This window comes from Colletotrichum spaethianum (assembly GCF_022836535.1).
Source record: "Colletotrichum spaethianum MAFF 239500 DNA, contig62, whole genome shotgun sequence".
NCBI lineage: Eukaryota > Fungi > Ascomycota > Sordariomycetes > Glomerellales > Glomerellaceae > Colletotrichum > Colletotrichum spaethianum.
Window position 1 is genome coordinate 182,326 of NW_026054832.1, and position 20,520 is coordinate 202,845.

Genomic DNA, 20,520 nt, shown 5'->3' on the forward strand with positions numbered 1-20,520 from the left:
ACCCCGTGTCTAAACGCTAATTGTGCGGAAGATGCTAAACTCGTCACCCGTGGCCACCAGGCTGCCAGTGATCTGGGGGTGCCAGTGCAGCTCCTTGACGTTGGACAGGTAGTGCACGAACAGCAGCTGAGGCGGCACGTCCTTGACGCCGCCGGTGTCCTTGCTCTCCTCGTCATCGAGCTCGACCGCCAAGTCCCACAGGGTAACGGTGCTGTCGCCCGCCGCGACGGCGATGATGCTGTCGTCTGTGGGGTGCCACTCGATGCTCGTGATCTGCTCCTTGTGGTAGTTGAAGCTGGCAATCGGCGACGGTTTGTCCGAGAGCGAGGTCGAGCTCTGCTTCCACTGGCGCAGGTCCCAGACGGCGAACTCGCCGTCGTCCGCACCCGAGGCGAGCAGGTGCGTCGTGAGGGGCGACCACGACATGACGTTGACGTCGGTCGAGCTGACCTGCATGGACAACGCGGGCTTTCTGCTCTTGCTACGAACGTCCCAAACACGGATCGTGCCGTCGCTCGAGGCGGACGAGAAGACGAATTGCTCGGACGGACTCCAGAGGATCTCCTCGACACTGCTGGTGTGGCCTTGGAATGGCCGGTTGTCGGTGACGAATCCACCGCCGTCGGTGCGCGTTGTGAGGTAGATCAGGCCATCATTGTCGCCGGTAAGGAGCTTTCCACCGGGAACAAGAGGGGACCAGTCCAGGGCGTAACCTTCCGACTTGTGGGCGCGAATGGTCGATACCGGCTTGTTTTGTTGGGCGGAGATGACGGTGCCCGGGTTGTCGAAGGAGTAGATATGGGGGGTAATGTCGTGAATGAAAACGTTGGAGGACTCGGTCATGGTCGCCGTGAGGGTGGTCGGGGGTCGGGAGGCGTCTTGCGACGGGATTTGGTGGGCGCGGATTCGGTTCGTGGTCGAGTTCAGGGGGATGGCCTTGTGCTCCAGAATGGGGTCGGCATCCTCGTCATCGTCGTCTTCGTCGTCATCAGAGTCCTCTTCGCCCTTCTCCATGCGGCTCAGGCCGCTGAACTTCATAACCATCAGCTGGTTGTCGCCGGCCCTGGCGTTCTCTGCCTGTGTGCCGGCCACCGTGTACATGGTGGCGGGGTAAACCTTGCGGTTGTCGCCGAGGCTGTCGCGGAGGATATCGAACGACAAGCAGGGCCACGGTGTGCTGATGTTGTGCAGCATTTCATATGTCGAAACATCGGGCGCGAGTGTCTGGCCGGCTTCAAGCTTGTTTCGTCCAACGATGAAGGTGCCTTGGTCAACCGCGGCTGGTGCCGTCAGCTTTGTGCGCAACCACATTTCAATGCCACATTTTACGTACCTTCCTTCTCCTCGGCCTCTCTCTCCGCATCAGGCCGTCCGTCAACACCAGCCTCCATGATCTCGTCCTCCTCGAACTCGTCCTCGAATTCGTCTTCAAACTCGCCCATGCCAGGGTCCTTCTCGTCAATTTCCATGCCCTCAGGGCGGTCGCCGCCCTTCAAGGGGGCGTCGCCCATTTCAATATCGGCGGAGCGTTTCGACATGGTTTCGGTGGTTTGGTGTTGCAAATCTAAAAGAATACCATGAAAGAGCTGCCCAAATCTTGCTGCGACCTGCGAAAATGGTGGTGCTGCAGAAAAAAAAATTAAGGCCCCGCGATTTGTGGCTTGACAGGTACCCCGCGTGGCGCTCCACTTCAATGATCGGCGACAGGGGCCGTTGAAGTGTGGCTCAACTCATGGATCATGTGATCTCGTATCTGCGTCGCGTCGCCTTCTTTTCCAGACGCATTTGGGTCGGTGTTGATTGCCCCGCCACGCCCGATAACAACCTTGAACTCGCGACTCCCTCCGATCTGTCCGACTGTCGCTCCCTTCACTGGCGATCTGCGCCGACGCCGTTGATCTCGACGATGTCTTCGAGAAGAGCATCGTCACCATGGCGCCACAGCAGAATACCTTCGCTGTCATCCCAGCCGCCCCCGGTCGCGTTGGCGGCGCCCCAAGCAAACCCCCGATGACCTCGAAGCAGGCCCAGAAGCTCTACAAGCAAGCAAATAAGGAGCCGCGACGGTCCAAGGCAGAACAGCGGAAATGGGAAAAGGAGAGACAAGAGGAGATCCGCAAGGAGCTGGAGAAGGAGCGCGCCGCAGTCAAGGCCAGGGCGGCGCGAGAGCGAAAGAAGGCCAAGGAGGAGGAAGCACGCGAGAACCGACGGAGGGCTGGACAGCCATTGTTCGCCTGCCGACCGAGCCAAGATACGATTGCTCGATTTGTGCGCGGGAATGGCACGAGCCGGAAGAGAGACTCATCAGGAGAACCGATACCGAAAGACGAAGAGACTCCCGCAAGTTCACCCGAGAGCAAACCAAGGCCCCCGCCAGCATCGCTGGCCGCGAAAACCGCGTCGTCCTCGTCGTCACTTCAGTCTGTGCCTTCTGAGGACCGCAAATCCCCTGCTACCTCCATGGCGCCACCGCCTCGTCCCTCGCAGACGTCTAGGAGAGTCGGTCAGCCTCCGCAATCCGCGTCCAACCCGCCGAACCAATTTCCATCCGTTGTCATGCCTCTACCGCCCAAGCTACCGCCAAGGGATGGCCCTACTGTGCTGCCACTAGCCTTACCAACATTCGCAAACCCTTCGGACACTACAATGGACAAAATTTTGGCTGCTCCGGTGCCCATGGGGCCTCCGCCCCGGCCACCGTCGAAGTCGAAATCAAAGCCTTTCATGATGCCACGAGTAGCCTTGCCAGTCCATCAACCACCTCGGCACAAGATTTTCAAGCACAATCACCCTTCTGACCAGTCTACTCATCCACCGTCGGATTTGCCACCACCCAAAAAAGCATCATCCAAGCCAGCACCGCTGAGACCATCGCTGCAAATGGCCCCCCCCACGCGCCATCACAACCACCCCCGTCAAAGCCTCCAGTTGCGATGCCTCCACCGAAGACGCCTATTTTAAGGATGTCTACCTCACAGAAGCCGTCGGTGCAAATGCCACCACCGCCGAGACCGCAACCTCAAGCGCCTCCGCCAAGCACACAAGCTATTGTGCAAGATTGTTTTGACGACTTTTTCCCAACAGCTTCACAGCTAGCTATGGAGCTCAAGGAAGATAGTGATTCGGATACTCAATCTGAGAAGGCCTTGAAGCACCAGCTAAGTGACACAGTGTCAGCCAAAGCTACCGTTGGTGAATTTGCAGAATGTCAAAGCGGGATAAAGAACGTTAGGGAACAAAACCGAGCTGCAGACAACGGCTGCAGAAAGCCGCATAGCGAGACTGAGGATATTATGGCCACACATCGTCGTCAACCTTTGAGTGCTGGCCCCATGCATCAAACCCCTCCCGCACCGGCAGGGGGTTCAGCACGAAGCCGAGCATCAACAAAGACACGTCAACAGCTTCAGGGGCTCAAGCATAAGCCGCACCGGCAAGAAATGCAATCACAAGGAGTGAGCACTCCTTCAAGGGTCTCGGGCACCCATTCTACCAACCGCCAATCAACTGCCACAGCGAGAACAATGTCACCACCAACGACACCTCGTGCTCCGACGTTCCCTAGTCACCAACACCGGCCCGCGAAGCGCGGCATTTTGCAGGAAATTAGCAGCAACCACAGTCCAGCGCCAAAACCTGCGGCCACGGCAGCGAAACCACAGCCACCAACTCACTTTGACGACTTTTTCCCATTGATCTGCACTCAGGACTTGATGATGTCGTCCCAAGAGGTACTGGACATAGAAACCCCAGCCAAGAGCATGTCGCAGTCGTCCTCTGGACAGTTGGCTTCGAAACCGTTGCCTCTCGTCGAGATGGATCTGGCCGCCATTGACTGGGATGACGATTTAGATGACTTTTGATGCATTAGGGGGGGGCATTGGGGGAATTACTGCATAGCATTTCTTAGCGCAAGACTGCATTGTTCCGCGGAGTAAAGACACAACAGGAGTCAGCATTGGGAAGCTTCATCTGGAATTAGTATACCCTAGATCATCACCACAGCATTCAGGGGCTTCCCCTGTCGTCCAAGACGGCTCGTTAGAGGATAGGCATAAGAGGCATGACGGTATGATGACGAGCAATTGAGTATTTATTCGGCAAGAAGTCTCTATACAGGGGGCTCAGCAGCAACTCTACGGCCCTAAACCTATGTTATGTCGTCGTGTTCTTGAAACATGTACAATCCGAATCTCAATACAGAGAATAACTAACGTAATCTCTCGCTGACTCTTTCTGGCTCTCGCAGGACTCTTCCGCTTCGAGCCCTTCGATACAGAGTAAAACAAAGCAATCCTATACCGTTACCATGGGAATCTCCGACCGTACGATGCCGTCCCGCCCCTAAACGCCAAGCCGATGCTTCCCACTTATCCGGGTGACGCCGATATCCGTCCGTGGCTCCTCGAGAGCCATCACTCAAAGGTAGATTCCGACCCAGCCCGTCTTATTTGTAGCTTGCGTCTCGCAGCCGTCCACCGCGCAGATTATCTTGCTGTCTGGGTCACGCCGAAACCCGGTGTTGGGACGTTTGGCCGCTGGCTTGCGGTTCTCAAAACAGTCCTCGCAGTAAACCTGGTCCACCGTGAGCACCAAAGTTAATGTTGTTATCTGGGGAGGCACAACTTACATGCCCGCATCCCTTGAGAGCCCAAAAGTGGTGCTCACTACGCTGGCGCTTGCCTTTGCGCGTGGGATGGCTCTCGCTCATGGGAACATCGGGATCATAGGCCAGCTCCTCGTTGCAAGCCGGACATATCACAACAAGGTCAGAACCGGTGTCTCTGGTGAAGCCTGACTTGGCTGGCGGCGGAGCTTGGTGGACCGGCTTTGGTGATTCAGCACGGTCGAAAGCGCCATGCTCGTACTGAAGCTGGATGTTTCCCAGTGGGTTATTAAGGTCGCCACCTTGGTTGATCCTGTTGTGCAAGATGCCAAGAAGTTGTACCTCGTCCTCAGGGCCAGGGAAAAGTCGAAAGGGATAAAGATGGCGACGTATTCCCGCTGCTAGTCCGCTAAGTGCGTTACTTGAGTTGTACATGCCAAACGTTCCTGGTTGTCGGGTTCGCTCACGATGCCGAGGCGCTGGAGGAGGTAATACGGGTGCATGCCTGCGCGGAACTTCAGGAGAGTCATCAGTAAGGTCGATGACTGGCGCGTTGCCGGCAAGGATACTGCTGTCGCTGCGCGCAAACGCCGGCGGGTTTCTGCCCTGAGAATTCTGTCTCCTTGGATTTGCCGCAGGGCGAGACGCATGAGTTTGCACAGGGCTGTCGGGTTCGTTTGTGAGATCGATAATGTCGGCATTGCCGTTTTGGTTGTTGTGGTTGTTCTGGGATCTTCTTTCGGGTCTTCCCTGCCCTTGCTGGAAATACAGCTCCAAATCAACCAAGACATCCGCCGGACTGTCGCGGTTTGCTGTGCCGTCCTGACGCAGCCCGACCATGCTTCCGTCACGATTGCCCGCGCGTGGCGGTCGTTGCTCGCGTAATTGTGGCAACTGGTCCATTTCGGCCAGAAGTGCAAGCTCGAGTTCGTCGGCGAGATCGGGGGAAAATGGGTCTTCAAATAAGGGCTCGTGTGCGGCGATCTCGTCCGACATGGAAGACTCTGAATCAGAGTCTGAAGGCGGCGACGGTGACTGCGAGGCAGATTCCGGGTCCCAATCCTGCTGTGCGTCTGCTTCGGAGTCGAATGTACTTGAGCGATGGTCAAGGACGTCGGAAGAATAGTCCGGGTTTTGGTGACCCGCTGCGTGGTAGATAGGCTCGTGATCGAGCTCGCCCCAAACGTCTGAGTCGTCTGAATCGATCGAGGGAGAAGAAGGCGTCGAGGGGAGTAGATGGGTCGGAGATGCAGGTGCGTTTGAAGTGGTTGATACTGAGTGCGAAGATTGAATGGATGGCGAACTCGATATCGACGGAGAAGATGGTGGAGAAGCTGAGCTCATGTTCTGCCAAAGGAGCCAATATGGGTTGGCGCTGGAGAAATGGTGAGCTCAAATCCGAGCATTCTAGGCAGCATGAGGTGAGGTGTCCACGAACAAACCGTCTGTCCCTCGAGAGTCTTGTGTTCGTCGGGAAAGGTCGAGATCTTAACCCCGAGTGGGTAGTACCGGGGATAAACAGGGTAGGAGTGAATCTCCTACGACGGACACGAAGGTGAAGCGACCATCCCGTGAGAATATGGGTGGCGCACGATCGGGTTGACGGAAGGTAAAGGTTTGCGGGGCGCTGAGCGGGCAGGAAAAGGCCGTTCGTTTGGACTTACCCCGTGAGGTGGTGGTGTAGGTAGTTAGTGGCGGTTGAAGGTAGGGTGAAGCACGACCCAGGCCACCACGGCGGAATGAACGACGGTTTGGGCGCTCCAGCCTTAGATAAGCCCGCACAGTGCAGGGGCAATTACGCCGATAAGCAAAAGCCCCTCTGGACTTACAGGAAACCCCAGGAGCCATGTCGCTAAGCGCAACAAACCCTGCTTCCCTGACGGTGTAAAGTGGACTTTTGTTCACAGTGCTTATGTCATAGTCGCAAATCGCGACGGAAAAAGTTACGATGCACCTCGCCATCGCTTCACCGTGCCTCACCGAGGTCCAAGGTGAACATAAGGTGGGCCACTGATCCGGTCAATGCCCACAGCACACGCTCCCAACACGGTTGCAATTGATCTCGCAGCATGAGTTATCAAAGCGTTGTATGCGTACAACAATTGTGAGCCCAAGACATTGGATATCATTTTGATAGACTCTTCCGCCCCTTTTGCGTATAATACAAATGACAGACCCAGCAGACCCAGACCTGCTTACTCCTGCTTGACTCCAAACACTGAAACAACGCCCTCCTCGTTGACGGCAACCAACTGCTTGGCACCAGGTCCCCACTGGACCGACAGCGCCGCAACCGAGGTTCTCAGGGGCTCCGACCACGACTTGGAGCTCTTGGTGTACTGCTGCACCGTGATGCCGCCAGCACCCGCAGTGGCAAGGTATTGTCCGGTGTAGTCCCAGGCCAGAGACTGAACTGGTCCACCGGTCTCGAGTGTCTTGACTCTAGCCGCATCTCCCTCCTTGCGTAGGTCGAAGATGGTGACCGAGCTCTGACCCTTGGCTGTTGCCGCAAGCCAGAACCCGTTTTCTGAGAAGGTCAGAGCCTCGACGGGTGCACCGAGGTTGAAGACGGCTGCGACCTCCAAGCTGGTCGTCATGAACAGCTTGATGTCGCCCGTGGCTGTGCCAGCCGCAAAGAGGTGGCCGTCGGGGTGGAAGGCCGAAGACGTCAGGGCTGAACAAGTTAGCAGCTGTAGAGGCGGTGTTACAAGGCATTGACAACTTACCAGCATCAGCATATGCGCGGCTAACCCTCTTCAGGGCATTGAGGTCGTAAAACACAATGCTCTTGTCTGAACCGACAGACGCGAGCAGGTCGCCAGTGGGGTGAACACTCAAGGACGTGGCAGGTCCCGCATGCTCAGAAACCGACGCAATCTCGCTGCCGCCCTCGAAGACCTTGACGGTTCCCTTGCTCGTGGCAAAAACCAGCTTGCTACCCGTCCACACGGAGTCGATGACCGGCTCATTGACCGCAACTTGACGCTCGACTTGGTCTGCCTCAACCGAGTATATCGCAGCATCTCCACCCCGGCCGCCGACTGCTGCATAGGCTCCCTCGAGCGCAAGAGACGAGGCGTTGGAGACCGGTACCGATGTCGAAGCCACGGTGGCCAGCGAGGCAATGTCTTCGGAGGTAGCCCAACCTTCGGGGACTGGGCGCTTCTTTCGACCCTTGGAAAGTCTGCAATGTGTTAGTGCATTGATCCAGCATGCCGCTTCTTCAATCTCGACTCACTCTTGGTGCTTTGCATTGACCTTGTCAATCCACTCCTCGGGAAGACCCTCGGCCGAGTCGATAGCCATCGCATCCCCATTTGTCGCTCCGGCAGTAACGCTGACCTTGGAGAGTGCCTCTCTGGCTTCGTCACGCTCCTTTGTCAAACGCGCAATCACTCTGACAGCAGCATCGTGCTGGTACAGGGCTGTTGCCAGCTCTTCCCGTGTCCTCGCGAGCTGCTCTTTCAGATTGAACGTCTCAAGGGCGAGGGCGTCCCACTCGTTTTGGAAAGTCGCAAGTAGGGCCGGAATCGAGGTGAGGGTTGGGGGTCTAGGTCGAACAATGTGGGACTGAGTCAAAGGCAGGAGGTCATCGGTCGTGAGAGCTTCGCCAGTTACAGGCTCGGTGCCGTTCTCCTCAATGTATTTCTCGATCAAGCGCTTCTCGAAGATGGTGCCTAGTCACCATTAGCTTGACAACTCTGCCACCTGGGCGCAAGACACTTACCCGACTTCTTCGAGGCGACGGGCTCCTGTGGAGCTTCTCCAGAGACTGGGAACCTTGTCAGCAACGCCAAAATTCAATGCGACCAATTCGAACTTACTTGCGCACAGCATGGTCCCAAATGTCGCGGTATGAATGGACGTCTGGATGATTCGTTCGCGTCGACTTTTGCCTTTCAAAACAAATCTTCAGCCTTGCTGCAGGCGCCTGCCAAACGGGTGGGCCTCCAGCTCGAAAGCACGAGCCACTTCATCACGTGTGGCTGGCTTATCCAGGAAAGCTATGGATCGTATCATTATCTTATCTTATTATCGCGATATGATATCACGCCGAGGTCCAGCAACAGCACCTTACCTTAAACATCCACCTACATTAAGTGCGCGATATCTGAGGGAAATTTGCTTAAGAAAAGCCATTCTTGTGCCTCTTGTTTTCATATTAAGTGTAACCGCACTAGCATTTGAAAATGGCATCTTTGCCCGATATTAGCGCTCTCAACAAGTTGTCTGCTGAAGAGCAGACCAGGGTCCTCGATGCCCTCTTTGAGCCGAGTCCCGCGATCCATGCACTTATCCTGCCCTCCATCTCGGCTGCTTCATTTCAATCTTATGACGAATTTATCACACATTGCCACAAGATCTTCGAAGCACTCACGGCTGACCCGTCTCACAAGGCGGAGCTTCACTCCATCATCGGCTCACATCCTCGCCTCGGTGCCAAGAAGGTAGAGAGTGCTCAGTCCGCTGCAGAGCAGGCGCAGCTACAAAGCGGTGATGCTACCGAATTGGCTGCTCTGAACGCCAAGTACGAGGCGAAGTTCCCGGGTCTGCGTTATGTTGTGTTTGTCAACGGCAGAGGACGTCCAGAGATCATGGAGAACATGCGCGAACGTATCTCACGCGGTGACTTGGCAGCGGAGGAGCGTGCTGCTGTCCAAGTAAGGAAGCTGTCCTGTCTCGGAGTCTTTTGGCTAACGTAACAATAGGCCATGTGCGACATTGCTAGAGATAGAGCTGCCAAGCTTCAGGCCGTTTCGCGATGAAAGATTTGGATGAAGATTGTACAAGGCGTAGGTGTGGTCGCAGAAACATGTGCCTCCCAAAGCGCTCACCAGGGTCCAGAGACATCTCCCTTCGACTAAACTTCGTCAAAAGCGATAAACTTGACAACCAGGTGCTGAACTCCTAGTTTGGGAAGAGTCGATCTGTAACCCGCGGTTAAGCATATGCGAACTCGACATCAAAACCCTTCTAAGCCTGTAACATTGCATCAAGTCTAGCATGTCTATGAGAAACCATCTTACACGTCATGAACCCATTACAATTTCGCACTCTCCTCGATCAACCTCAACAGCCTTCCGACGCGCTCGGCCTCGCGGTAGCCACTGATAACCGCGCCAGCAACACTTCCGCGGTTTTCCATCTCAGTGTGCTCGCCGGCAAATCCAAGCTTGCCGTCCCAGACGGGCCTGCTCAGTTCCTTGAAGTCGAGAGGGCTTCGCTCGCCATTGTTCGAGACGATGGATGGGGTCGTCGTGGCACCGCGCGAAAATTCATCTGTCAACCAGTTCGTCAAGTTGGTCTCGACCGGTTCCGGAGGCTGGGAGGAAGGCTTGAAACGGGAGACGAGGAACTTGTGGTAGGCTGCGGCAACTTCCTTGGGGTCGAAGCGAAGAAGGGCGGTGGCAGGGGTTTCAGAAAGATACGTTAGGAGGGTCGGGCTCGCGCCAGGGAGGGACGGGCTGGCGAAGTTGGCGCAGACCAAGGTAGATGCCTCAAAGATCTCGGTAGGCGCCGAGGTCTCGGTGACGGGCTTTGTAGAGGTAGGCAAGAAAGTGTATGAGCCCGCCTTATCGGCCTCTGGCCACCAGGCTGTCGGGTACTGAAGCAGGAGCTTCTCCAACACCCCGACATGAGTGCCCTTGATCGCCTCCTGCAAGCGAGGAGGAAGGGCAGGGTTGAAGGTGCTCTCCGGGAGAGCCTTGAGGGTGCCAAGTGGGATAGTGGAAATGGCGGTCTTCGCGGTGAACTTGTTGCCCTGGGCATCGGTCACAATGACTCCGTCCTCGCTCTGTGACACACCAGCAATCTTGGTGCTCAGCTTCACCTCGGCGCCCTTTGCCTTGGCATCGTCGACGACCTTGTTGACCAAGGCCTCGTATCCTCCCTCGGGGGCAGCATCAGAGCCGGCGAAGGCGGTCGCAGTCTCCCATCCTGACCACTTCAAAGATGCTTTCTCGAGCTTGAGCCCCAAAGGGATCTCCAGGGACCGAGCAAGTGCGATGGCCAAGTCTTTGTGGTCCGATGCAACCAGTGCTGATTTATCGGCGAAGAGGGCGGATGCAAGTGAAACATCGGGCGGGGGAGATGGGTGAGGAAGCTTAGCAGACGCATGCGCAGCCCCCAGGGACGCGCGAAGACCGTCAGCCTCGGAGCTGGTGAGACGGCCTGATGATGCCTATTAGTTCACAGGTTGACATCAAGGATGAAGGGAGCTACGCACCGTCCGGGCCGTAAACCACACCTTCGGCGGCTTTGGGCAGATGCGCGACCTAGCCCCAACTCATTAGCCTAAACTCATACTCACACAGCAATCACAGAGCATCTCAAACTTACAACACCAAGGTCTTGTGCGATATATCTAGCAGGGTTGCCCTCCTTGTAACCGTGGATCCAGCTGCATCCCACGTCAACCTTGACGTCCCCCTTCACCCATGTATTTGCACGTCCTCCGACTCTGTCTCTAGCCTCTAGCACCAACACCTTGCGGCCCTTGCTCGCAAGTTCACGCGCAGCGACGGCACCGGACCAACCAGCCCCGATGATGATTGTGTCCAAAACTTGATTCGTCGCCATGATGCAGCGTTTGAACATGTGTAATGGTATGAGGTCCAAAAAAGAAAAAGAAAAATTGCGTGAAGAGACGGGGGTCTTGAAAGACGACGATGTTGGTTTATCTACCTTGGTTAATCCACCCCGCGTCGAGTATTCCCCGCCCAGCCCCAGGTCCAGTTGGTGTTCCCGTCACGTCACGGCGGGGCTGGCCCGGGTTTCGGGAAGATGTCCGACCAGGCCGATCATCGGAACCGGCGGGACTCAACTGTTGATGACTGGAATTGGGGTTCTTCCACATTTACAACCCATCCCCATTTTGTTCCCAGTACAGAACTTGTGTCGTCAATACGGACAAAATCCTCCTGCATGGATTCTTAGGAGGCTATAGGTAGTCCCAGCCGCAGCGGAAGAATGTCATTTGCAACACTGCACTGAGTTCCCTCAATGATCTTCGCCCGTTCACGTTTCAGCTACCTTGGAGACTTTGGGCACCTATGTTATCTCACTAGAGGGCGGTCAACTCAGTGGAAAAGACGATGTGAGCCGCCCATTCAAGTTAATTTGTTGACTTGGGGTCCTTTTTTGATTCAAACTGCTGCATAGTAGGCGTTGCGCGACTTGCGAATGCCCTCTACCTCTGAGATCAACAGGTTGGACACACGTCCGCATCAGCCTACTCACTTTGCGCTGTCTATCATACGGCGCCGCAGAGTCGGATTCCTACAACTCCAGTCGCCCAACTGTATGGCGCCCGTCGTCCTTCCATATGTCGATGAGCAGGGACGGGGTTGTTTGATACCCTTCATGTATCTCAACACCCAGGTTTCATTGTCTTGGATACCACTGATAGCTCGGACTGCCCGGGGTGTCATTTCCTTGCCTTCCCAATGGCCTCTTCTCGTTGGGCGCCGTCATCTTCCAGTCAGGTGTATCGATGAGAGCCCAACAAATATACGTCGGCCGGAACGTTCGAGATATTTGGTGTTTTCCTCAAGGTCTACCTGCCGCCCACCCACGATATGCCATCTAGTTCATCAAGGTATTCCTCGTAGGAGTGGCCATCGTCCTCGATCTCTCCATTTTGCGCCGGTCCGCCAAATATGGCGCCGAAATCCGAGTACACATCCTCTAAATCGTCGTCGTCCGCCCAGGCATAGGAACAGTCGTGATCCGCTGTGGGAAAGGCTAGAAGGCCGTCGTCTTCCATGTCTTCGAGCATCGCTCCGGAAGGGGCCAGGACTGGTGAGCGGGTAGGTTGGAGCCGCGGCGATTTGGGAACTATTCGGGAAGGCTGGGGTGCTCTTGATGCCGGAAGAGAAGTTGCCGGGCTCGGTGTGCTAGGCGAGACGCCTGGTCGCATCAGTAGCACTCTCGCCGGGGGTGTTTGTTGCCGCTGTTCTGCAAGTGCAGATGATTGTGCCACAAATCTGGCTCCCGTGGCCAGCTGCTGGCCATGGTGAAGAACCGCAGCATTCGCAGCAGTCACGGCAACGACAAGATCCCCTCGCAGTATCGCCTCGTTCCGCACGCGTAGTCTGACCCTGTTGAGCACCGCAGCCCTCAGCATGATCGAACCCTCTCGGTTCAGACCCTGCTTCCCGACTTCCGGGGAGGTAGCCACAGCCGCCAGCTTAACGAAACGCTTATCACCCGAAGCAATGGCCTCGCGATTGATAATGTGCGTCGCGGGTAGCGAGAACGGTTGGGAAAGTCGACTGGTAATGAGATGAAGCCTCAAGCGCCGCTTCTTGCAGCTCAGTGTGGCTGTGTATGGTCCGTCGACATCAGATTTGGCCCTTGGGCGCTTCTCGATTTTGGGTGACGGCGGCTGCCGTAGGAACACGAAGTCTGACTGCTCGTGGTTCGCGGAGAAGCCAAGACACGGGTTCGTCGGTGTGCGAAATTGCGAACGGGTTCTTTGGCTTGCCCCAGCTTCTCCCACGGATGCAGATGTAAGTATCTTCGAGTGACTCTCCAAGTAGCAATTGCTCGGAGATCTCGAAATAGGCCTGCAGTTTGCAGTCAAGGGACATTCGGTCTCGTGTTTAGAACACTGCACCGATGCCAGTGGCGAGAAGAAACCTGTCTCCACGTCGATGACCCCATCATCTTCGCATGCCGAACTCTCAAGACTCCAGGTTTTGAACGGCTCTAAGGTGGTGCGGTTCAAAGAACCGACCTCAACCACCATCTTTATGTCCGTCTAGGTACGTGTTGAAGCGGCGTGCTTGAGCTGGTCAAGTGAATTGTTCTCTTCATCCGGGCACCTTGGTTGCATCCACGGATGTATGTCGTTCTAAAACCCGGTCATATCCCACAACCACTCCTTCAACGCCAGTCTAACTGGTGTCCACCGCCAACATGGAAAGCCGGCGACCGTGAGCAGGATTTACGAGGTACGATGACAGCGTAAGGCGGCACAGAGGTCCAGGGCAAGGCGGAGTGGAGTGACCGAGGACAAGACAGGACCCTAATGCTTGGAGAGGGGCCGTCTGGGTGCAGGATGCGTGACAGCGAGTGGAGAGAGCCGAAAAGACGAAAAGGCTGCCGTCGTCCTTGGCTACGGTCTAAGCACGAGACCGGTCTTATATTTAATGCTTCGAAGCACCAAAGGGATCAGGATGGAAGACAGAGAAAGCGGAGAGATCGGCGAATGGAGCGAAGGGGAATCAGCACAAACCGATGGGGCGGAACCGCCCATTCAAACCAACCTGGCCAGCGTGTTCCACCCCTCTCTCCTTCCAGAACCTGGGATTTGTGCTACCCTAAAGCAAGCCTGGCTAAGCAACGAGTCGATGTTGACTGATGTGTGGGTGTGGGAGAGGAAGACAAGGGTCGCGGAGGCAAAGACCTGGGGAAAGCTGGGATGCAACGAATAGGATGGCCGGGATGCACCGGTCACCCCTGGTCATGCACCACCCCCGGTCTGGGGTTGAGAGGGGGAAGATGCGACTGACATGGGCGGGAGATTTGGGGCGTTTCTCAGCCTTCGGGCCTCGACATGCGTGGAAATGCGTAAGCTGCGTATCCGTACGTGGGCGGTAAACATGTATAGCATTTTTGAATGGCAAGGTGCCAATATAGTACGATTCGAATCGTACCGTGCGTGCGTGCATGGCCAGTCCTCTTATATCTATACAAAGAGCTTTAGTAGACTCGACTTGCCAACAAGATTTAACTTAATGACTAGCACATTTTTATCCCTACGGATATCCGTACACGCATTCACATTGCGGCAGCAAGTCACATTCGTGTTCAAGAAGACAGGGAGCTAGAGACGTGTTTTCCTGCACCCCAGACTGGGCCTTTATGTCCGGATCAGAGGCGATGTGACCAGCCGCATAACACTACTAAGCGGAGGGCTCGCACGCCTTTCTCCGGGAGCGAATGGGCAATCTCAACAATATTTTGAGCGCATGTCTCGAGTTGATCTTGATAAGTGAATAATTAAGTGCAACAAGTCGTCTCTGCAAGTATACCCAACGTGACCCGGAAGCCTTGCCACTCACCAGACTTGATGTTCTCCTCACATTCCGATCTTCCACCGGCAGATTTTAGGTCGATTTTGATATCTCCGATAATGAGGAGGGCGCATTTCCAGAATTGCTGGTGTGTTTCATGGACCTGGCATCCATAGCCACCGTTTCTTTTTCCCCCGCGAGTGGCTTGGGTCACCCGCTCTGCTGGATTCTCATCACCCTTTTTGCGGTCTCTCAACATTCCGGCGGCGTTCTATCTTGAGGGCCTCATTCCTTCTCGTTGACGTTGGTGTTTCGAGCCCATGTCCTTGCTCTGCTGGCCGCTGTCGGCCCCCCTTGACAGTTGGCTCACCCTCGTTACGGATCTGCAACACGCCGTCGACGACCTTGCCAGCAAGATGTTCGAAATCCTTGCAACGATCTTCAGGGAGATGACAACGGCTTGAGTCTGTGATTGTTCCCGATTTCGAGTACCGAAAACTCGACCGGCCATAGGAAAACGAGCTCAACAGCAAAGAGACGGTCAAGTGTTATCCCGATGTGACACTAGACACTCGTCACTCGTCATCTCACTCTGCGGTGAGCCCAACCTCTCCACCTAGCCCCAGGTCTCTTGTCCTACCATCGGGCGTATGCATTTGTGCCTTTGGTCAATCATTACGGGGTGCATCATGCAGTGGTCGCTGCTGTTCACCCATTGAGCATTCTTCCGAGACCGCTCCTAGCCAGCAGAGCTGAAGAGGGCGAGGCGAGACATTGAATGCGGCATGTCCAGAATGGCAATCCGCAGTAGCTCGTTTCGCCCACCGAGGCGGTGCTTGCGCTGCTTGGTACCAAGTAGCGCCTTTTCGGTGGAATGGGAGGGTCACGCGCAGCTCCAGGTATTTTCGCCGTGAGCGACATTGGGGTGGCAGACTCCATCGTTTGACCAATGAGCTTAGAGATGAATGAGTGAATGTCCAAGATGCTGGTGAGTGAATACTACAGTAGGTTTTAGTCAGTTGCAGCAAAACATGAGCGAGACAAGGGTGCCCTGTCGTCGGCCCTCATCTTGGGCATTTTTCATTTGGACAACGGCCGGTACAAAACATGGCAGCAGTGTCAATAATCGTCAGTCACAACTTTCCCCCTCTCCTTGCAAACAAGCACGCTCATTTCTGATGTCCGAATCCTGCCTATACCAAGACTTGCCCACGGTAAGACATCCAGTCCAGAAGCCTACAACGCCCGCATGTGGTGCAACATGCTGCATGTCAACCCCAGTCTTGTCGAGTCAGCCAGGGCGGATAGGGGCTCAATCCATGATTCAACTCCCATTAGGGCCAAGCGGCCGCAACTTCCATCAGTTGTCAAGAATTCACTGCCAAGTGGGCATTGAGGCCGAAGCGGCGCCAGACCGTAAGTGTAAGGTGGGCAGGGGGGAGTACGACCAGAGTTCAGCTGAAGTTCTTTCTTGGTCTGGCAGAGGACGGATTAGGTACTGGAGAGCTTGTCAGCTCATATCTGGGCAAACAAGTGGGACAGCTCGCGCAGGGTCTGAGGGGGTAGCAACGGCTTTGGCCTGCTGGGCGGCAGCTGGGCGTCCCAGCAGCCTGGCAAACCTGTACCTATTTCACAGCGTTTTCTCAAAATCATTAATGCTGGGCAACATCGCTCATGGCATGGAATACCGCCTGCCGTATGCAACCCGACATAACCGGCCCTGATGATCGGGAACCGGTCATTTTCATCTTGCATCATGGCCGAAGAAATATGGGTGTTTCCCGGAGAGTCATCGGCTTCCCCATAAACTGCCATGGTCCTCCCTGAAGACACTGGTACTAATCCCATACTACGTACAGGTAGTAGGGACACGCAACAACCGACACTTGGAGCTTCCCCTCATGTGGCAGCCTCGGCTCCGCCCCGAGAGTCTGGAGAAGCTCCGGTGCGCACGGCCACGGCCCCGCCACAGTGGTTCTCGTCCCGAGGTCCAATTCTCTCCACGTCCACGTCTCAGGTGCGGTTGGATAAAGTCAAACTGAGCCCAATTGTCGAACCAACCAACCCTTCCCCAAGCTTTGAAATCTCGCATCGTTGGCTGGCAAAGCTCATCTCATGAACCAATTCTAGACCCTTAGTTGTGCTTCGTGATCTTCCGCATCTGTTCCATTCAGCGTGCCAAGCGTGCCTGATATTCTCTCTGAGTTCTTTGGTGTTTCTCTGCACATTTCGCCATGTCTAAAGTACTGTTTGATGACGTCCTGGCACTGGCACCGTTGCCGACGCTCCCGAACGAGACAACATCCACTGGCAGCGCAGTGAAACGATACATGAGTCTATATCCAGCCTGGGTGCCCGGCTCAGAACTCGTCGGGGGCAAAGGCCGCGGATCCAAGGCAGACCCTCGGGCTGCCTACGGAGGTCATGTCTACTGCCAGGCGGCTCTAGCGGCAAGCCGCGCTGTCAAGGAAGAGGAACCTGCTGGATCGGGGACTCAGACAGGAGGATTCGGGCTTCATGTGAGATTGCGTGACATTGCTACCTCATAATGTTACTAATGCACAGTTCAGACCATTCAAGGTGTGTTTTCTGCTGCCGCCAGGTCAGACAGGCCCTTCATCTATGAGGTCTCTGTCCTCTCAACCAGCCGAACGTTCTGCTCTAGGTTGGTGACCACGCGGCAACCACGAGAGACGAGCAGCCGAAACGACTATGAGGACAACTTCTTGGCAAAAGATGCAGAAGGTGAGCTAGGCGATGTGTGTTTCAGCTGCATATGCACCTTCAAGCGACCAGAAAAAGGCCGGGTCGACTCGCAAGAAGAACCGCCACAGAGGCGCTTTGCCGATATCCTTGCGACCAAATCCCCGAAGGACTGGCCCCATGCACCGGCGGTAGACGTGAACGAGATCAAGGCCATGTTTCCGGATGTCGGCGAGACAACCTTTCCCATTGTCGATATGCACAAGGTCGATTTGACGGCGTACAACGAGGGCAAGCCCGTAACAGAGAGGAAGGAGCTTCTTCTCTACCGTCTCAAGAGGCCGCTCCCAGCCGATGACCCGAACTCGCACGTGGCTGTTCACGCGTTCGAGTCGGACCGCAACGGGCTTCTGATGATAGGGAACCACATCGGCATTGGGTGGAATTTTGGGACAGCAGCAAGCTTGACGTACAAATTCGTGGTTCACGTCAACGTTGATCAGGCTGTGATGAAGGACCCGTCGGGACCGGACGACGGTTGGTGGATTCAGGAGGCATCGTTCCCTCGCGCTGGTCAGGGGCGAGGGATCCTGGTATGTAAGATGTGGAGTCCTGAGGGTATACACGTTGCTACTGGATATCAGGATGGTATTGTTAGAGAGAGAAGGGTGGCGGGTGACGAATTCAGTGAGAAGCTGTAGCATGCATTGACATTATGACATCAAGTAACATAGTCTAGACTCTTCTGATGTGAAGGTGTAAACATAGTTAGATTTGCCAGATACATATGAACAGGATATTTGCTTTGGCTGGCCGAGAATATGTTCTAAAGTGGCTCACCTGGTCTTGTTGCAAGATGTACCCGTCTTTCCAGATCATGGCTGGTCTGCGAAAAAAGACTGTGAGGAAGGAGCGAGCTGATGCGCGAGTGCTCTTGCCTTCTCATTTCCTTTCACGAAAGAACAGCGAACACACCTTTTGCGAACCTGAAAAACTGTCAAGACTTTTTTTCTTTACTCAGCCGATTCTCATCCCTCGATCTCACCTAAACGCTTCCTTTTTTAACTCCAGAAGCACACAAACGTGCTTTCCACCTGCCGGAAATCATATTGCGATCCCTTTCTTTTTCACCTGGCCGAGATTCAAACTTCAACTCACCTCAACACTACAATTACCTCCTCTCACTTCTAACGCCCAGTATTTATAGCCTCACCGGCCTATGTACTTTCTCAAGTGAACGTACCTTTCACTCACTGAGAGGGGACCCCGCGATCTCTCGAGTCTTTCGCTCGGCCGGATTTCCACATCCGACACCACACACAGCCAACTTCGACACCTCATCCTCTCATCCCCTCTACCAAATAATAACAGATCGCAACTGGTCTCACATTCACAGTCGGTCTTGACGTGTTGACGCCACAGAGGGTGCGCTTTTGATACCAGTGCGACCTAATTCACAATCGCCAAAAAAGCATCACCCTTTTTGGTTATTGACCTTTCACCCTGCAGATAAGCCTGTTACATCTAACATGGAGTCCTTCTCTCCCTCCAAGGCAGTCGCGCCACCGCAGCGCTCGCGCCTTTCGTTATCGATCGCACGATTGAAGGATGCCATCCGAGAAGCCGAGAACGAGGCCGAGAAAACTGAGACCACCATCGCCTACAAAGAAGGTTGGATCGAAGACCTAAAGTTCGACCGGATCGCTCACGACGGACCTACAACCACCTTTGACAGAGCCATCGAACGCGCCAGGGCTGAGTGCGAGCGGATTCAAAACGACCTTGACGCCAAGAAAGAAGACATTGCCGTTTTCAAAGACAAACTGAAGAGGAGAGAGGCAAAGCTGGCAGCCATCCCTCGAGTTGAATTTGCAGACGCACCAAGCCCCGAAGACGACGAAGAGGCTGCCGCCCTTCTGGACATCACAAACACCCAGATGAGCCAGGTCTTCACTATCAGCGACGACGGCAAGACTTACGTCGACCCCATCATGCTTCGCGGCGTCCCAGTTGAGCCTATCGACGAGGATGATGAGTATTGGGAGATGACATGGATCAAGTTCAAGGACGCCATCGATGAAGACCGGGTAGAGCGAGAGTACCAGGGAGAGCTTGAGGCCTGGAATCGGCGAGCTCAGGAGGGAGCCCTTTCGACAGAAGAGGAATCTCCAGAGAAGAGGTTCAAGAGATACCAGCGTAACCTCAACCAGGCCAGGGTCATCAAAAAGTGGTTCCGCCCCGGCAATACTGTCCACCCGAACCAGATCATGGCCAAGCATCACCTACCTGATACGGGACTCTGCATTGGCCATGTCCTTTACAAGATCTGCAACATCCTCGGGCGTCTCAGCGCCTTGCATGAGCGTGGAGAGCTGGGCATGCCGCCTCTGTACTTCCTCATGTGGAGAATGAGCGTGTCCCTCGACCGACAGCCGCGTACCCATATGAAGACATTCTGGCGTATCATCGTCGACGAAGACCACGTCGCCTACGACGAAGTCCTCCGCAAGGCCGAAATTCGAGGCGCACAGCACGTGGGCGATTACAACTTCTACAACCGCAGTTGGAAGAGGGTGGTCTCTGCGACAGGCCAGAGGCAGCAGACTGCTGCCTCTCCCATGATTCCCAAAACAGCCATCCAGACCTCGAGTCAGCCCAGGACCCCTTCTCGGAAGTCTCGTAAACAGCAACACCAGTCTACGCCAGTCACCATTGTGACATCAGCTGTTGACCCTACGGGCTCGCCGGGGACCACGTTGACCAGCTCGACAGCTGACGAAGTGCTGCATCAACGCAAGAGACAACGATCCTCGACGCAAGCCAAGCAGCAAATCTCCGATACAGGTAGCGACGCGCCATCTGCTAAGAAAGCGCGCAAAGCGGCATGGAAGGCAAAGCAACTTTCTTTACGACCGCGGTCTTCAACTGAGAGCTTGGCCTCAGATCGCCCTGAATTCTTGTCGTCTGCACGTAGTACAGAAATGAAGACCCAAACTCTGGCATCACAGGGCGATAAGGGTACTCCCGCTGCAGCCAGTAAGCTTTCCCAAAACGCCAAGCCAAGCAATGCAGCCAGCAGAGATGCGCAGGCTTGGATTGAGTACGCCGAGGAAGTTGAGAGACGGACTCGCCCCCAAAAGACAGAAGACACCGCGCTTGACGACGCTACAAGTTACTTCATCCCTGTTGGCG

At 55.2% G+C, this 20,520-nt stretch overlaps 8 protein-coding genes across 8 annotated transcripts; 3 read left to right on the forward strand and 5 right to left on the reverse strand.

The window, feature by feature from the left end:
* Positions 1-9: 9 nt before the first annotated feature.
* Positions 10-1,538, reverse strand: ColSpa_12365 (ribosome biogenesis protein bms1; the record flags this gene model as incomplete). Its single annotated transcript, XM_049278577.1, has 2 exons — positions 10-1,280; positions 1,334-1,538. The coding sequence occupies 2 exons, from the start codon at positions 1,536-1,538 to the stop codon at positions 10-12; spliced, it is 1,476 nt and encodes a 491-aa protein (XP_049134534.1).
* A 394-nt stretch (positions 1,539-1,932) lies between these two features.
* On the forward strand, positions 1,933-2,435 carry ColSpa_12366 (uncharacterized protein; the record flags this gene model as incomplete). The annotated part of the gene is made up of 2 exons (XM_049278578.1): positions 1,933-2,228; positions 2,252-2,435. 2 exons carry the CDS (start codon positions 1,933-1,935, stop codon positions 2,433-2,435), a joined length of 480 nt encoding a protein of 159 aa, XP_049134535.1.
* Positions 2,436-4,419: 1,984 nt separating this feature from the next.
* ColSpa_12367 (uncharacterized protein) lies at positions 4,420-5,602 on the reverse strand (the record flags this gene model as incomplete). Its single annotated transcript, XM_049278579.1, is given in 2 exon segments — positions 4,420-4,611; positions 4,631-5,602. 2 exon segments carry the CDS (start codon positions 5,600-5,602, stop codon positions 4,420-4,422), a joined length of 1,164 nt encoding a protein of 387 aa, XP_049134536.1.
* A 1,199-nt stretch (positions 5,603-6,801) lies between these two features.
* On the reverse strand, positions 6,802-8,443 carry ColSpa_12368 (pre-mRNA-processing factor 19; the record flags this gene model as incomplete). The annotated part of the gene is made up of 5 exons (XM_049278580.1): positions 6,802-7,280; positions 7,333-7,790; positions 7,845-8,283; positions 8,334-8,378; positions 8,431-8,443. The coding sequence occupies 5 exons, from the start codon at positions 8,441-8,443 to the stop codon at positions 6,802-6,804; spliced, it is 1,434 nt and encodes a 477-aa protein (XP_049134537.1).
* A 353-nt stretch (positions 8,444-8,796) lies between these two features.
* On the forward strand, positions 8,797-9,372 carry ColSpa_12369 (putative allantoinase 1; the record flags this gene model as incomplete). The annotated part of the gene is made up of 2 exons (XM_049278581.1): positions 8,797-9,267; positions 9,316-9,372. 2 exons carry the CDS (start codon positions 8,797-8,799, stop codon positions 9,370-9,372), a joined length of 528 nt encoding a protein of 175 aa, XP_049134538.1.
* Positions 9,373-9,647: 275 nt separating this feature from the next.
* Positions 9,648-11,185, reverse strand: ColSpa_12370 (lysine-specific histone demethylase 1 1; the record flags this gene model as incomplete). Its single annotated transcript, XM_049278582.1, has 3 exons — positions 9,648-10,777; positions 10,833-10,881; positions 10,946-11,185. The coding sequence occupies 3 exons, from the start codon at positions 11,183-11,185 to the stop codon at positions 9,648-9,650; spliced, it is 1,419 nt and encodes a 472-aa protein (XP_049134539.1).
* Positions 11,186-12,161: 976 nt separating this feature from the next.
* On the reverse strand, positions 12,162-13,197 carry ColSpa_12371 (uncharacterized protein; the record flags this gene model as incomplete). The annotated part of the gene is made up of 2 exons (XM_049278583.1): positions 12,162-13,016; positions 13,048-13,197. 2 exons carry the CDS (start codon positions 13,195-13,197, stop codon positions 12,162-12,164), a joined length of 1,005 nt encoding a protein of 334 aa, XP_049134540.1.
* Positions 13,198-16,859: 3,662 nt separating this feature from the next.
* Positions 16,860-18,029, forward strand: ColSpa_12372 (uncharacterized protein; the record flags this gene model as incomplete). The annotated part of the gene is made up of 2 exons (XM_049278584.1): positions 16,860-17,144; positions 17,196-18,029. 2 exons carry the CDS (start codon positions 16,860-16,862, stop codon positions 18,027-18,029), a joined length of 1,119 nt encoding a protein of 372 aa, XP_049134541.1.
* Positions 18,030-20,520: the final 2,491 nt, after the last annotated feature.